The 18022-nt window shown below is 38.6% G+C and overlaps 1 protein-coding gene across 2 annotated transcripts in view; it reads left to right on the top strand.

Moving 5' to 3' along the window:
• Nucleotides 1-18022, top strand: part of ST6GALNAC3 (ST6 N-acetylgalactosaminide alpha-2,6-sialyltransferase 3) — a 629047-nt gene that overhangs the window by 361585 nt on the left and 249440 nt on the right. For both annotated transcript variants that reach the window (XM_070367847.1, XM_070367846.1), the window contains exon 3: nucleotides 12874-13283. In XM_070367847.1, the coding sequence (XP_070223948.1) occupies nucleotides 12874-13283 (410 nt within the window). The remainder of the gene's footprint in view (nucleotides 1-12873; nucleotides 13284-18022) is intronic.

The raw sequence follows: 18022 nt of genomic DNA, 5'->3' as shown, positions 1-18022 counted from the left end.
TCCTCTGTCGTCCCCTTCTCTTCCTGCCCCCCAAGAACATGGTACTTTTTAACTATTAATGAATTTGAATATTCTCTATTCTTTGGTTTTTGCATTTCCAAACTGGAAGGAATGACTTACACTACAGCTTCTTTCCTGAAATTTTTCTCAATTGAAATCATAGGCCTTTAATTTAAAGCCTAAATTAGCCACATTTTTCTCCTTATTTCCCAAATAAGCATAATCTTAGGGTATACGATACAAGCATCTCTCTCCCTATCTCCACTGAATGAACATAACCCCACTAAGACATTCTTGTTTCCTTATCTCTTCCATTTGCTCATTTTCCTACCATTTATTTCCTTCCACTATTAGCTTGAAATTTATATTATTAGTGTCCATAATTATTTTTCAGTGTCAAGCTTTCAGTATACCACTTGCCCCAATCTTCAGCCCTGGATCAAGCTGGATAAGTTCTCTTCACCCTTGCCTCTGTGCTTCTAAACAGTACTTAGAAAGAATATAGAATCTTACAGTATCATCATCAAAAATATGTACTTTCTATATTCAAATGGTGGCACAGTTGGCAATCCTTTTGATTCTTGCCCAAAATGCTCTCTTTCTCAAAAGTTCATATCTCTTCTTAATCCTGTTAACCTTACCTCTAAGTCTATCAATTAACCCTTGCTTGCTGTATAGAAATGTAAGGGAATCTGAGGTAAACTCTGGTTGTATCCCACTCTTGTAAGGTCACAGTTTCTTGTCATTCTTAATTCTTTTTTCCTGTCTTAGGGGAAGAAGTGTCTATTTTTGCAAAGCTTGCCCATTCAACTGTATAAATAAAATAAATTTTATTTATTGTTGGACTAGAATTTATTTAAAGTATTGTGTTATATGGCTTCCCTGGTGGCTCAGACAGTAAAGCGTCTGCCTGCAATGCAGGAGACCTGGGTGCAATCCCTGGGTGAGGAAGATCCCCTGGAGAAGGAAATGGCAACCCATTCTAGTACTCTTGCCTGGAAAATTCCATGGACAGAGAAGCCTTGTAGGCTACAGTCCATGGGGTTGCAAAGAGTCAGACACGACTGAGCGACTTCACTTCACTATTGTGTTATATACCATATATATATATATATATATATATATATATATTCTTTTAGATTCTTTTTCATTATAGGTTATTTTTTAAATTTTATTTTATTTATTTTTTTTAATTTTATTTTATTTTTAAACTTTACATAATTGTATTAGTTCATTATAGGTTATTAAAAGATGTTGAATATAGTTCTCTGTGCTATACAGTAAATCCTTGTTGTTTATCTAGTTCATATATACTACATGCGTGCTCAGTCACTCAGTTGTGTATAACTCTTTGAAACTCCATGGACTGTAGTCTGACAGGCTTCTCTGTCCATGGACTTTTCTAGGCAAGAATAGTGGAGTGGGTTGCCTTTTCCTACTCCAGGGGATCTTCCCAAACTAGGGATAAAACCCACCTCTCCTGCATCTGAGAAACCCATTTCATATAAAATAATATGTATTTGTTAATCCCATACTCCTAATTTATCCCCACCCCACCCATTCCCCCTTTGATAACCATAAGTTTGTTTTCTATGACTGTGAGTCTGTTTCTGTTTTATAAATAAGTTTATTTATATTGCTTTTTAGATTCCACATATAAGTGATGTCATAATATTTGTCTTCCACTAATTTGATTTAGTGTGATAATCCCTAGGTCCATCCATGTTGTGGCAAATGGCAATATTTCATTCATTTTATGACCAAGTAATATTCCTCAAGGGCTTCCCTGATGGCTCAGTGGTAAAGAATCCACCTGCCAAATGCAGGAGATTTGGGTTCTATCCCTGGGTCTGGAAGATCCCCTGGAGAAAGAAATGCTAACCCACTCCAGTATTCTTGCTTAGGAAATCCCATGGACAGAAGAGCGTTGTGCGCTACAGTCCATTAGGTCACAAAAGAGTCAGACATGACTTAGCAACTGAACAACATCAGTAATATTCCTTAAGTTGTCAACTCCTATCTTTTCTAGGTTCTCACTCCATTAGTGAGCCTTTGTCACGTATTTGCAATTTCTCATCCTTCACCAGCCCTTTCTCTCAAACTATAAACCCACTAAAGCATCCTTCAGCTTAGGAAAATAGAACAAGATTAAAAAAAAAAAAACCCTGTGTTGAATATTCGTCAACACATGTTCAGTTTATCGCTAGCTTTATATATCTGGCAAAAACTCTACATGACAATTAAAAAACATTTATGAGGTAATATGAGTTTCCTAGGTTCCAAAGCAAATTCTAGCCAGAACATAAAGGTGTTTAATGCTATCTAATCAGCAATAGCTATACGGAAATATAATCCAGAGGTAAACTGGCCTCCAATACTTTGGCCACCTGATGCTAAGAGCTGACTCATTTGAAAAGACCCTGATGCTGGGAAAGATTGAGGGCAGGAGGAGAAGGGGACGACAGAGGATGAGATGGTTGGATGGCATCACCGACTCATGAGTTTGGGTAAACTGCAGGAGTTGGTGATGGACAGGGAGGCCTAGTGTGCTGCAGTTCATGGGGTTGCAAAGAGTCAGACACAACTGAGCGACTGAACTGAACTGAACTGAAACCGGCCTCAAAATTAGTCAATTTTTTTAATGACCTGACAGTGAGAATTACTCCCATTTTCTCAGTCTATAGATAAAAATTCTTTTTTTGGTTTGAAAAGACTCATTTGTCTTCTAGTCCAGAGAATGCAACGGGCTTCCCCAGTGGCTCAGCAGTAAATAATCTGTCTGCAATGCAGGAGCTGCAGGAGGCACAGGTTTGATCTCTGGGTCTGGGAGGTCTCTCGGAGGAGGGCATGGCAACCCACTCCAGTATTCTTGCCTGGAGAATCCCGTGGACAGAGGAGCGTGGTAGGCTACAGTCCATAGGATCGCAAAGAGTTGGACATGACAGACGTGACCTAGCACACATGCACCAGAGAAAGCAAACTGCTTTCATTTGGTATGCCTGCATGATTATACAGATGCACTTTTTAAAGGAACTTCCCAATGAAGAGAACACACCGTCTATGGTGACTGAGAAACAGTTTTATGTTGCTGGTTTTAGAATTATCTCTCGACATTAACATTTTTATGCACCCCCCTGTTAAGTTTTATGCTTGAATATAATGCCACCATGTAGGAATCAAGGTAAATGCCATATCCCGAATCCACAGAGAGCCAGAGCCAAACCGTGGGTTAGCAAATCTGTCTTTTTATGTGCAGTTACTCATACTGTATGATTTATACACACTGCTTTTGAAAGCTGCATTAACTGAAAGAAGCGGGATTGTGGAGGGGCAAAGAAGTACATATACAGGCTGGCTTGGTTGAACTGTGTTGAATTCTCCTTAGAACCATCTTTACAAGTCTTTGCTCACAGTTAGAGGTCTGCTGAAAGTGACTCAGTGTGGATGAAAACAGCTTGCTTAATCATTCCTGAAACATGGGAAAAATTAAAATACATTTTTTTCTTTGTCAAGCAATAAAAACAATGCCAGATTGTTAATGCCTTTTTTGTACCTTTCACTTGAAAGACCTCAAAAGAACATCAAGGAGAATAAAGGCAAAATCTATTCCCCAATGGCATCATTATACATGTTGAAGCCTCTAAAACTAAAACTCTAAAGACATTCAGGAAGAGTAGAGAAATAAATGACAGCAAACTGAAGAGTGTGTCTCTGGAGCTTTGTTCAACCTGCTTTGTTCAAATTCATTCAAATTGCATGATGAAAAGCAAAGATCTCATTTATTTCAACATTAAAGTAGGAAATTAGTGAGTGGTGAATTTGCTAATTGTCCCGTAAAGCATTTAAGATGCCAGGAGTGCCCCATTGCTAATATTTTAAATTGCATTCTCATGATTGAAGTGAAAGCAACCCTTAGAGTGGTGTAAAACAATGTTTTTAATAATTTAAGTCGGTTCGATTCAAACATGATTTTGTTCTGAAATATTTATCGAAGCCCCTGTTTTTATTTGAGATGAGCAAGTTTCATTTTAGACTTCAAGACATCAAATGGAAATTCATTTTGAATATGGGGATAAAATAGGGAGATAGATTAGTTCCATTCAGTGTGTATTTCATTCCTGGCTGTGTCTGCTCGCTTCAAAGGATGTGGAATTAGCAGGTTTGGTTAAATTTTAGTTGAGTTTTTAGTGACCTTTTCTAATCCTGACTATTTCATAATTTAATGTCTTGACCTTCGTTTTCCATGGAGCCACCACAGTGATAAATGCAGAGATTTAATAACTAGAACTAGTTGACAGGTGACCTTTCGTACATGGCCATTTCTCTTTGCTGGGGAAACCACACTGTTTTGCAAGTTTTAATTCACAGATTTTAATTATCTATTCTATTGTCTATAAGCCTATTCATGGAGAAAAAAGTAAAGGTTAAATATTTCATTCTTCTTACTGATTAAAATGTAAAGTGCTTGGCAGTTGTCCCAATATATCATTCAAAAAGGATAGGGCAATTTGTCAGTTTCTTACCCAAAGAACAGAGAAGGGAAATTTTCCAGAGTGGTTTGGCTGGTAAGGAGCAGGATGGAAAAAGTGGCTAGGAGAATGAGCTGTCTCATTTGCAGGATGAGGGTGACTCTATGTGTGTGTTTGTGTGTGTGTAAAAATAGAGCAGAGAAACAGAAAGAAGTCTTGTAACTATACGTGTCCTAATTTGAAGAGAAAGTGACTGACTCAATAAAAGGTGAGACTTCCTGATCAGAGTGAATGACGTATTAGTTTCAGTCATTTTTTTTTTTTAAACCAGACAAGAATCAATTGGACATGTCATGGTTAATTGGTTTCTAGAGTCTGCCTAAATAATATTTAGTCACAGGAAAATAAAGCTAATTATTAAAATACCACAGACTCTTCAAAAGAGATTAGAATAGCCTCATTTTCCTGTCTTACCTCCATAGTATCAAGGATTCTCTTGCACTTATATTCTTCACATTTGTGCAAACAAGAATTCATTTCTGTGCTGAATGCCCATGCTTATGGTAAGATAAAACTAAAAATCCACATGACTGTAAAATGACCTAAGGATGAACATACTACCTAGGCAGTTAGTGTTCTAGAATCTTCATATGTATGGAGAGGGGAGCGATTCAAAGAGTTAGAGGAGGGCTTGGCATCTCAGCTATCTTTGCTACCCAAGGAGTTGACAGCAGCCACTGTGAGCTTCTAAAGTGAATTTACCTCCATGAGACTTTGCACTGGGGAGAGGTATTCCCTTAGCCATGGAGACCAGTTTATAAAAGCATCTGCCATGGCTTTGTGTTTTCTCAGATGTGGACTGTAATAATTTAATGCTTCAGAAAGAAACACAACTCACTCCTGTTACAAAAAAAGTTTGAAAAGCAAATTGAGTGAAAAAATGTGGAGGACAATGTTAAAGCTAATAAAATCAGTCATGATTAGTTTATCTTAGACTGAAATTTCAGCCATATTTTAAACTTCAGTTCAGTTCAGTCGTTCAGTCATGTCCGACTCTTTGCGACCTCATGAATCGCAGCATGCCAGGCCTCCCTGTCCATCACCAACTCCCGGAGTTTACTCAGACTCATGTCCATCGAGTCAGTGATGCCATCCAGCCATCTCATCCTCTGTCGTCCCCTTTTCCTTCTGCCCCCAATCCCTCCCAGCATCAGAGTCTTTTCTTTGCATGAGGTGGCTAAAGTACTGGAGTTTCCGCTTTAGCATCATTCCTTCCAAAGAAGATTAAGAAAAAATATCAACATAGTTTCTTATGCCATCATAATGTCATTGCCAGAAAGGAGAGATTATTTCTATCCCCATACATTCTATCTAACATTCCTGAAGAGAATTTCATCAGTTAGGAAACTTTGTCCTCTTTTGGTGAAATTTTTGGCCACCAGCATATTTAAAAGCATTGATTTATAATTTAATGTAGATAGTTTTAATATAATACTGGGTGAGAGTTGAGGTGTTTGCCTACATGTTTATTAGGGATAGTGCAAATTCATAATAAATATTTCTTTAATACCTCCCACTTCTTATTAGGGCTATGAGTGCATTTCACAAAAGATAATATGTGCTGTCTTCTTAACCTGAAAGATATCTAGTACTCACTGGACATCATGTTCATTTCAATTTCAGTTCAATAATATGAAGTAAAAACTAACTTTTGAAGAATTTACTATGAGAACTGAATGGAATAATGTAATGAAGTGCTGGGCAGGATGACTGGCCCATAATAGGTATTTAATCATGTTAATAATACTCTGTATTTATATGTCTCCATCATACTGTTTTTTACTTCTCTCATCCTCTGCCTGCATGTTAGATAGGAATCAATTCTTTTTCAAAAAGGAGGCAAATGTCAAGATTTGTTTTAGCAGAGAAAGGACTTGTTTTTCAAGGCAGTACATTAGACCTTTAAAACATTGGGTTGGCTAAAAGATTCATTCAGGTTTTCATAAGATGTTATGGAAAAAACCAAATGAACTTTTCAGCCAACCAATAGTATATGAATTGACCCTGCTGTTGCTGCTGCTAAGTCACTTCAGTCATATCCGACTCTGTAGTTGATCATAAAACATCCCCACCTACCTCAGAGCTGTATGCTGAGGTTAAAATTCACAGTAATTAAAATCCTAAAATTATTTTACCCTTAACATAGCCTTGTTAAGTGCATGGTAAAAATTACTTGGTTGTGTCGACTAAAAAAAAAAAAATGTACAGCTTGAGAGTTGTGAATTAAGTTTTATTTGGGGCAAAATGAGGACTGCAGCCTGGGAGGCAGCACCTCAGATACTCTGAGAGACTGCTCCAAAGCGGCAGTGGGGGAAAGTCAATGTATAAGGTTTTGGTGAAGGGAGCACTCATTTTATAAAAAGGTTTTGTTAGTCATGAGGATCTGATGTCACTGTGAAGGGATTTAGTGCTTCTCTAGATATGAGGAGATACAAGGATTGAGATCATAAAATCTTTTCCTAAAAACATCCAACTATCTAGAGGACTGTCCCTCCAGATTCCCTGGAGTAAAGAGTGCCTCACTGGACCCTGAACTCCCTCAGGGTTTGTTGAAGGTCAACAGCTATAGCAGCATGGGATTCAATCTCTGTAGAGGCAGGGCAAACGCCTTTGCTGTTCAGTCGTTGGCAAAGCTCTTGGTAAGTGCCAATTTGTAGTTGACAGTTGTTTACTAGATATCATTGAATTAACTTTCCCCAAGTTGAGTATTTATTACCAGATATACAGTATAGAGGTAGTATATCTTGTGAAGGGAGAAAATATCCAAATCAAATAAGGCAACCCTTGGAAATATTGCACATTCAGTTCCAGACCGCTACAATAAAGTGAATATTACAATAAAATCACATGAATTTTCTGGTTTCCCAGGGTATATAAAAGTTATGCTTATACTATACTGTAGCCCGTTAGGCATGCAATAGCCTATGTCTTAAAAAAGTACATACGTTAACTTAAAAAGTACTCTATGGCTAAAATATACTTAACCATTATTTGACAAAACAGGGTTACTGCAAACCTTCATTGAGTCAGACAAGCTGTGGTCTGTGTGATCTGATTGGCTAGTTGTCTGTCATTGTGGTTTCAGTCTGTCTGCCCTCTGAGGCCCTCTCTCAGCACCTACTGTCTTACTTGGGTTTCTCTTACCTTGGACATGGGTATCTCTTCACGGCTGCTCCAGCAAAGCGCAGCAGCTGTTTCTTACCTTGGATGTAGGGTAACTCCTCTTGGCAGCTGCCCCTGACCTTGGACATGGGGTAGCTCCTCTTGGCCGCTGCCCCTGACCTTGGACATGGGGTAGCTCCTCTTGGCTGCTTCTGAGCCATGGTGCAGCCATATGCAGATGACACCACCTTTATGGCAGAAAGTGAAGAAGACCTAAAGAGCCTGTTGATGAAAGTAAAAGAGGAGAGTGAAAAAGTTGGCTTAAAGCTCAACATTCAGAAAACTAAGATCATGACATCTGGTCCCATCACTTCATGGGAAATAGATGGGGAAACAGTGGCTGACTTTATTGTTTTGGGCTCCAAAATCACTGCAGATGGTGATTGCAGCCATGAAATTAAAAGACACTTGCTTACTCCTTGGAAGGAAAGTTATGACCAACCTAGATAGCATATTCAAAAGCAGAGACATTACTTTGTCAACAAAGGTCTGTCTAGTCAAGGCTATGGTTTTTCCAGTAGTCATGTATAGATGTGAGAGTTAGACTATAAAGAAAGCTGAGCACCCAAGAATTGATGCTTTTGAACTGTGGTGTTGGAGAAGACTCTTGAGAGTCCCTTGGATGGCAAGGAGATCCAACCAGTCCATCCTAAAGGCGATCAGTTCTGGGTGTTCTTTGGAAGGAATGATGCTAAAGCTGAAACTCCAATACTTTGGCCACCTCATGTGAAGTGTTGACTCATTGGAAAAGACCCTGATGCTGGGAGGGATTGGGGGCAGGAGGAGAAGGGGACAACAGAGGATAAGATGGCTGGATGGCATCACCGACTCAATGGACATGAGTTTGAGTGAACTTCCGGAGTTGGTGATGGACAGGGAGGCCTGGCGAGCTGCGGTTCATGGGGTCACAGTTGGACACAACTGAGTGACTGAACTGAACTGAACAAATCTTCAATTTGTTTAAAAGAAAAAAGAAAACACAGTATCTATGAAGCTCAATAAAATGAAATGCAGTAAAGTAAGATATGCCTGTATAATGATGTTACCCACCCCCCCAAAAAAAAATCAGTATCTTAGACTTCAGATGAAAGGAAGCATTTTACATTTGTGAGATTTCTCTTAGGAACACAGCTGCCTAGATGGTTGGCTGAATATTTGTGGTAATCTCAGTTTATAGACAGCCAAAGCTCAAGCAAAGCATTTGGCTTGATGATGTTTTGAGTGTATGAGAGGGAAAGACAAAGAGGTCAAATTTGTTTTTAATGGAAAGAAACAAAAAATAGGGAGAAGTCAACTGAAAAGGAAAGTTCAAAATTATGATAGGGCTTGATAAAGTGGAGTCAGATAAATCTTTCCAAAGGTCTCGGAAAATCCAGGGCCTGTATCTAGAAAGAAACTGCTTACTGAGGCAGAACTGAGCGAGTGGACACACATGGAATAAATTTTCAAGCAAAAGCCCCAAATCAAATAACATAAATGAGCTCAAGAAACAGCAGGACATTTTAACAAAGAAAGTTGAGATCACAAGATGCAGTGATAAAGCTAATAAAAGGAACTGAGATAACCAGATAAGAGCAGCCCCTGGGTCAAACCATCCATTCGTGCCCAGGTGTGTCTTTCTTTTTATCATGGCTTACTGTAGTTTGAAAGTGCTTTCAAACATTTGGATGAGTCCCTTGTGCTTTAACAAGCTCTTCATGTTACCTGAAGCTTCTGATTATGATTAGGAATGTTTCATTCATCTAGCCCTGCACTCCTATCATACTGTAAAGATGGTTCCTGCAACCATGTGGTAAATAGAATAGTCACACCTGCAGCCATGACTCCTGGTACCTCATTCAGGAAACCAGACAGCTAGGTAGTTCTGAGACCAAGCAGTATGACATGAGCAAGTCTCGTACAACTCTGGCCTTGGTGACAATATGGCCAAGTGAATAGTATAAAAGACAGGGGCAATTTAAAGATCACCACCTACTCCCAAAAGTATTATATTCATAGCACCCTGCCCAATTATGTATTTGTCATATAAACAAGAGGCCATTGTTCCCAATATTTGCCCTCAAGTTATTAGTCAGCTGCTGACCTCATAGCTGCACAGCTGATATGTTGTCATGAAACAGACTGTGAAGTCTTATTTGATCACTCTCAGAGGTTACAATTGTCAAGTGAAACCAGTACGCTGATTCTTATTAGTTAAATGAAGCCTTGTTGTAGCTGCTGCTGATGCCAAGTCACTTCAGTCGTGTCCGACTCTGTGCAACCCCATAGACGGCAGCCCAGCAGGGTCCTCCACCCATGGGGTTTTCCAGGCAAGAGTACTGGAGTGGGGTGCCATTGCCTTCTCCGTTATTGTAGCAGAACCAGCTAATTCACTTTAATGACTTGGAAATCCAATGCAAATTGCTGCATTTTGGGTATTAGAACACCTCCAAGGCTTTTTCTTTATATCTTTCTTTTTGATTTTTTTTTTAATGTGTGGGGGTGGCACCCTAAAATGTTTTTAGTATATAGGGAAGCAACTTCTTGGAACACTAAATGGAACCTAACCTCCTGCACCATATGCATTTTGGTGATAAATTGGAATGTGTCATGTGATACACAAATTAAATAAGGCATTGATTTATGTGACTGATTTTGGAGGACTCAGCTAAGTCTAATGGATGTCAGGAAGAACATTGTATTCTTCCTTACAATCTTCCCAAGGATTGTAGGAAAGGGGCTTAAATGCAGAGGAAGGGGCTTAAATCAATGCCTGAATCTACGAGGCATCCTCTTGTGCCTTCATTTGCCCTTTGGTGAAGTCTTCACTGTGGCACCAACCTAGAAAATCCCATTGCCAAGTGCCCTAATACAGTCACCCACCTTGAGTGGAGATATTCTGACCTGGTGCCTGGACCACCTGCTGCCCACCTTAGTTTAGAAATCTTACTGGGGCAGGAGCGATGGACAGTCACTCCATTTCATAGCAGACTATTAAGGCACTTCAAAATGGACCTTTGTGGGCTGTATAAGTAAGGTTTTTTAAAATTCTTAATTTTGACATCTCAGATAAATAGATTCACTCACCTAGATTGAACCTGTGGGTATGTTGATGTGTTTCTTCTGGATTGCTTTTCTCTTTTTAACTAAATCAGCAATTCTAGATGAATTGAAAAAGTCCACTTCTTCCCTAATACTATGTTCAGGGTCCTAATAAATACTTTTCATTAAATTGCTTTCATTTCCTAACTTGACCTCTGTATATTTGAAATACTATAATATTCCAGGGATTTCTGAGGAGTGGGGTTAAATGAAGACAGACATTGAGCCTACTCTTATGGAGTTTACTTTCTAGTGGACAGACATAATTAAATAATAAATTGTAACACAACTAATACACAGTGTGGAAGAGGCCACTGACCAATAGGCATCAAGAAATCTGGGGTCACATATCAGATATAAATGTATAATCTTACAGAAAGAAAAGAAGAAAGGCATGTATCAGCAAAGTGCATTGTCCCCTTATCACTCACTGTTTAAAAGTTCACTTTTCTTTATGTGTGGGGAAATCATAAAAGGAATATACAGTCATTCCTCCATACCCAAGGGGGGTTGATTCCAGGACCCCAGTGGATGCCAGAACCTGCAGATGCTCAATTCCCATGCCATGGGCTTTCCATATGCTCCAATTCTGCATCCACAGATCCAAGCAACCCGGATGGTGTGGTATTTTCTATCCCCAGAGTGTTGACTGTATTTGGTTTGCTTGCGGGTATGCCAAGTCGCTTCAGTCGTGTCCAACTCTTGGCAACCCCATGGAGTGTATAGCCAGCCAGGCTCCTCTGAGAATCCATGGGATTCTCCAGGCAAGAATGGAGTGGGTTGCCGTCCCCTCCTCCCGGGATTTTCCCGACCCAGGGATCAAAACCATGTCTCTTCTGTCTCCTGCATTGGCGGAGTGGTTCTTCACCACTAGAGCCACCTGGGAAGGAAAAAAAAAACAAGCAGAGAATAAGGGAGAGAGCGGTGGGTTTAGAGTTGGATCTAGAGTTGAATCCACCAATGCAACTGTATCACCTGCCAGCCCTGAAAGTTGATGCTTAGTCTCTATGAGTCTCTGTTACCTCATTGGTTAAAGTATGTGGAATCTAGAAAAATGATATAAATGAACCTATTTGCAGGGCAGAAATAGAGATGCAGATGCAGAGAATGGACGTGTGGACACTGGATGGAGTCAGGGGGAGGGGAGAGTGAGACAAATTGGGACATTAGCATCGATGTATATACGCTACCATCTGTAAAATAGCTAGCTAGTGAGAACCTCCGGTATAGCTCAGGAAACCCAGCTCAGTGTTCTGTGATGGCCTAGATGGGTGGGACGGTGGGGAGAATAGCAGGAGGGAAGTCCAGTAGGAAGGGGATATATGTATAGGTATAGCTGATTCACTTCATTGTACAGCAGAAATTAGCACAGCATTGTAAAGCAATTAAACTCCAATAAAAAAAGAAAAGGATGGTGGAGACTGTCTTTGTATGTGCCTTCCTTGAGTTCTTAAAAAGAAGCCTTTCCTATCCAACTAGAATAAACAAGAGCACAACGGTTGTTTAACCATGGTGATGCAAGGGAATTTTTTAAGATTCTCTATAATATTTTTGCTACCCTGAAATTTATCTTCAGTAGTTCTGGGTTTTGAAAATTCAGAATCTCATCATTTGCTGAATTTTTTATATTTTTGTCAACTGCTACATAATCATTCATACATATAAGTAAACTTCAAATTGATGCCTATATATACTCCTTTTGCATTTCTTTTTTTTTAGCCATCACCCTTATTAAAGAGAGCAAATCTTTCTGTATTTCCTTATTTCATTTGAAATAACAGTTTTGAATGAAAAGACATCATAAAAGGTGGGAAACAAATGACTGCTTTTTCATTGAATTTCAAAGCAACACAAGAAAGAGAAATGAAAGTTATTTCTTAGCAATCCACATTCACTTTTTAAATGGAGGCATGCCCCAAGCTTGATATCCTAGGGAGCTAGTTTTGGATTAGTATAAATATATTTCAGCGATATTCCCACACTTAGCAATTATGCACAATATCTGGAATTTGTTTTCCCAGAAAAACTTGTTGGAATATGAGGAACTTTCTAATTTACACATTTCTCCCCTACCTGCCCTGTTTCTCTTTCTGTTTTTCAGCCTTTGCAACTGGACTGTAATCTTTGTGCCATTGTGTCAAACTCGGGTCAGATGGTTGGCCAGAAGGTGGGGAATGAGATAGATCAGTCGTCCTGCATTTGGAGAATGAACAATGCACCCACCAAGGGCTATGAAGAGGATGTTGGCCGCATGACAATGATTCGCGTCGTATCCCATACCAGCGTTCCTCTTTTACTGAAAAACCCTGATTATTTTTTCAAGGAAGCAAACACTACTATTTATGTTATTTGGGGCCCTTTCCGCAATATGAGGAAAGATGGCAATGGCATTGTGTACAACATGTTGAAAAAGACTGTTGACATCTATCCCAATGCCCAAATTTATGTGACCACAGAGAAGCGCATGAGTTACTGTGATGGAGTGTTTAAGAAGGAAACTGGGAAAGACAGGTGAGTCCTCTGAGAAGTGGCCTTTTTGTCTTTCATGCTGTCTTTGCAGAGTTCTTTTGCCAGCTATTAAATGAACAGTTATTTTTCAAACCGGTTGTTATATGTTTTTGACTATTATGATTACTTGATGAGCCAGCAGTGAGGCCCCATTTAGTCCACCTACACCAACTTCTCTCTCTTCATTTTGATTGGATTGAAGCCCCCAACAACAACAACAAAAAAAAAACTGACTGCTTCCCCAAGATATCTTTAGGTTTGTTCTTATTTAGTTCAATTTGCTATTGATTAAATTGGATATAAGCTGAAAGAAGTCTACATATTTTTGTCTCAAAATAGAAATGTTAAGGAACTTTAGGACCTAAACTCCTTTGGAAGTTGTGGCAAAAATTTACTGAGACTCCAAAGCAGAACAGGCTATTGATTCTGTAATCGGGTTGCAGAGCTTCTTGCCTGCAAATAGGCCATGCCCTTGTAAACTTGTGATCACCATAACTTAGCATTTAACACATTAAGCAGAATATCATGTTGAAATTAAGCATTACTTAAAATCATTAACAGTGGGTTCTTGATGAGAAATGAGATATATATATATACCATTCACTCAGTTAGCTAAAAACCAATTTGCATATTTTTATTACATCTGGTTTTCTGCAGCATTCTGTAAAATACCTTTCCTGAGGTGTGCTTGCTTACTTTTCTCCTGCTCCTTACTTTTCCTGCTTCCTCCCTGCTCCCTCTTCCTCCTCCTCTTCTCCCATATAACTTACCTTTTTCTTCTTCTTCTTTAGAAAGGTAACCAGTATATGACAGAGAAGCAGAGTTATAAATCAGTCTGTCTTTTATTTTAGTTCATATGTCTAGTACTGATAAAGAACTGCTGAAGGAAAAATATTGAAACTGATTGCTAAAATGTTGAATTACCACTGAATATTGCTTACTTGTGCAATCAGTTCAGTTCAGTTGCTGAGTCATGTCCGACGTTTTGTGACCCCATGAATCGCAGCACGCCAGGCCTCTCTGCCCATCACCAACTCCCGGAGCTCACTCAGACTCATGTCCATCGAGTCAGTGATGCCATCCAGCCATCTCATCCTCTGTCGTCTCCTTCTCCTCCTGCCCACAATCCCTCCCAGCATTAGAGTCTTTTCCAATGAGTTGACTCTTCGCATGAGGTGGCCGAAGTACTGGAGTTTCAGCTTTAGCATCAGTCCTTCCAATAAACCCCCAGGACTGATCTCCTTTAGAATGGACTGGTTGCAATATCATGGATAAATTGAGCATTGACTATAATTCTAATATTAACATTCTGATTTCCTCAAGATGTATATCTTTTATCCTTTATTATTATCAAATTTAAACCTTTAACTGTATTGAGTTATGTGTTTGAGAAAGGGAGTTTCTAACATCTCTGGATAGAGTTTTAATGCTGGTATTTATTTTAAAAATTTTATGCGGACCAACTCTCCTAATGATAATGTAGGTCAAATTTAGTGTTTTCTACTTCTGAGCACCAAAAATACATAGCTCCTAATGAAACGCAAGATAAATAGCCGTTGATAGTGGCCCCTTTCTGAAGGAGATCGGCCCTGGCATTTCTTTGGAAGGAATGATGCTAAAGCTGAAACTCCAGTACTTTGGCCACCTAATGCGAAGAGTTGACTCATTGGAAAAGACCCTGATGCTGGGAGGGATTGGGGGCAGGAGGAGAAGGGGACGACAGAGGATGAGATGGCTGGATGGCATCACTGAGTCAATGGACGTGAGTCTGAGTGAACTCCAGGAATTGGTGATAGACAGGGAGGCCTGGCGTGCTGCGATTCATGGGGTCGCAAAGAGTCGGGCACGACTGAGTGACTGATCTGATCTGATCTGATCTGATCTACTTTAGAGTTAGTGAGAAGATTCCCAGTGTTTAGATTTGAATCAGTGTAGTATAAGTGGTCCAAAGAGACAGGCAGTAGGGATAAAAGGAGTAGGTATGTGCTTCAAAGAAATATGGTCACCTGTATCATCATTCTGTATAAATATGATCATTCTCAAGTGGCTTTGGAAATTTCTGATTTTTCACTAGCCCAGAGCAATGCAGTTAATTAGGTATAGTTGGTTTTTCATTAATAACAGTTTGCCCTTGGGGTATCACCTAGTCATAACTATAGGCCCTTGAATAATTTAGGGGTATCAGAGAAGAACTCAGCATGCTGTCTGTTCCCATGCGTTTTGCTTGTATCATGTTGGTTTTGCTGTGAGCTTTCAGAGACAGCACTGTCGCAGATCTATGGACTGGGTGACAAGTGCTGGGAAAGAATAGCTTTGGGAGGTTCATTTTCCTACTGTCTCTAAGGAGGAAAGCTGTTTATATAGTAGGAAAAAACTCAGTTGTTAAAATTAATTTTGCAGGTATCATTCATTTCATAGAGTTACCAAAATAGAAGTATAGAAATCAAGCCAAAATGATTTTATGATGCTTTGTAGCTGTTTTCTCCCCCAAATCTAATCCTGTGTTTCACTGAATACTGCAACCAGACCAAAGAAGACAACCAAGTAATAGAAATGAGCAGAATGGATAGTTTTGGTAAAATCTATTTGAATGACAAAAGGCTGACCAAAATGATCTCAAGGGCTGCTATCTCCACTGTGGTTTTAATCTGTGTCCTAAATACAGCTGTGTTGATTTGATTGTTAAAGATTTCCCATAGTGACCTGATGTTCATTGCCACTTTTCAAAGAGACATTTTTTAAATTTTTATGAAGAGAAATGTCACACACTTATAGAGAGACTAATCCTATAATGAACTCCTGTGTACCCACAGTTCAGATTGAATATTATTAACTCATAGCCAGTCTTCTTCCGTCTATACCTCTATTTGCTTTCTCCTTTCCCAAGGTTTGTTTTGAAGCAAATGCCAGGCATCATATTATTTTCATTCATAAATATTTCAGCATTTATCTCTGAAAGATAGACTCTTAAAAATAAACACTATGCCATTGCCCCACATAAAAATCAGTATAGTCTCTTAATAACAATATATATTTAGTCTGCTTTCAAATTTCTCCAATGATCTCATTAATATTTTTAACAGTTAATTGTTTCAGGATTAGTATTAAGGTCCATACATGTTCAAATAAGGATTAGCATTAGTTTATACATTATAAATAATTGATATGTCTCCTATATTTCTCTTAATCTATAGCTTCTTTTCTCTCACTCTCTCCCTTTATTATTGAAAAAGATCTAGTCATTCATCCACAATCTATATTTTGCTGACTGCCCCCCAGTACTTCTGCTTTGATACCTTGGTACAGTGAGTCCCCTACATATGAATGAGTTCCATTCCAAGAGTGAATTTGTAAGTCTAACTTTTGTTCGTTTAAGTCCAACAAAGTTAACCTAGGTAGCCAACTTACACCATTGGTTATATAGTACTGTACTGTAATAGGTTTATAATACTTTTCACAGAAATAATACATAAAAAACAAACACAAGAAGTAAAGAAAATGGTTTTAATCTTAGAAAAGTACAGTCGTGCAGTACAACAGTTGGCACTTCTTAGCAGTGCCAGCCACATCACCGTTGCTTTCACCCTTGCTGCTGGACATGCTGGGCTTGAAATAAAGATACTGTACTACAGTGCACACTACTGTCCAACCACATGTAGAGGATACACACACATGACCGTGTATGCCAGACCTGCGAATAACTTACTTAACTGGACATTCAAACACATGTTCACATCTTTGAAAGTTTGCAACTTGAAGGTTTCTATGTAGGGGACTTAGATATTGAGGGTTTATTGGATTTGGGTCTAATTTTTAAAATTGTTTTGTTTTTTTTTTTTAATCAAGATTACTAGGTGATACTTCTGTCAGAATGAAGACAGTTTTCTCTCTTTTTATGTTAGCAGTCATTAATGATCATTGTCCAGATCCAATAATTCATTAGAATTATGGTGCAAAATGGTGATATTTCATCATTTCTTTTTCTGTTATTAGCTGATATGCATTATAAACTTGCTGTCATCAACCATTTGGTTACTGTGAGATAGAAGATAGTACAAGTTCTTTCTCTTCATTTATTAGTTTTAAGGCATTGACACCATCATCCTCCAAAAAAGGACCAGTAAATTTATTGTTTTCAGTATTTACATATCCACTTAGGTACTTAAACCTATTTGAATTACTTTAATTCATTAAAATTATGTTCTTATGCTCAAATCGTCCTATTTTGAGCTATGGGAACCTCTTTAAATTGGTTTTTGCATACTTTTGACATGTCTTTAGTAATCTTGTAAAACAAAGTCTTGTAAGTTCTTTTTTGTTTCCTAACATTATATGATGTTTAAGGCTTTTCTTGTACATATCCTGATGCATGCCATAGCCAGACATTTTCCCCAAATAACTTGGGTCCTTTTATTGATAGTATTGAAGAGAACATAATCTTGGCTCTACAGGTACTCATAACTACTGGATTGGTCTTTGTTTCTTGGTCTTTTCATTACACTGAACTAGTATATAAGCAACATATGCTATATATACTGTTTAAAGACAAATGATTATGAGTTCAAACTGAAACTTCCAATTCAAATTCAGGACTATCAGGTTTTTATTTTATCTCATCTATCTTACATTTGTCTTCTTTCTGCCTTGCTGGCAATCACAGGTTCTAGAAGCACCAATGTAAATACTCATCTGCTTTATCCCACAGTATACACACAACACTCTTAGAATTAAGAGTAACACTG

This window comes from Bos mutus, chromosome 3 (genome assembly GCF_027580195.1).
Source record: "Bos mutus isolate GX-2022 chromosome 3, NWIPB_WYAK_1.1, whole genome shotgun sequence".
Lineage (NCBI taxonomy): Eukaryota > Metazoa > Chordata > Mammalia > Artiodactyla > Bovidae > Bos > Bos mutus.
Note: the sequence above shows the minus strand (reverse complement) of the source record. Positions and strands in the feature narration are given on the sequence as shown.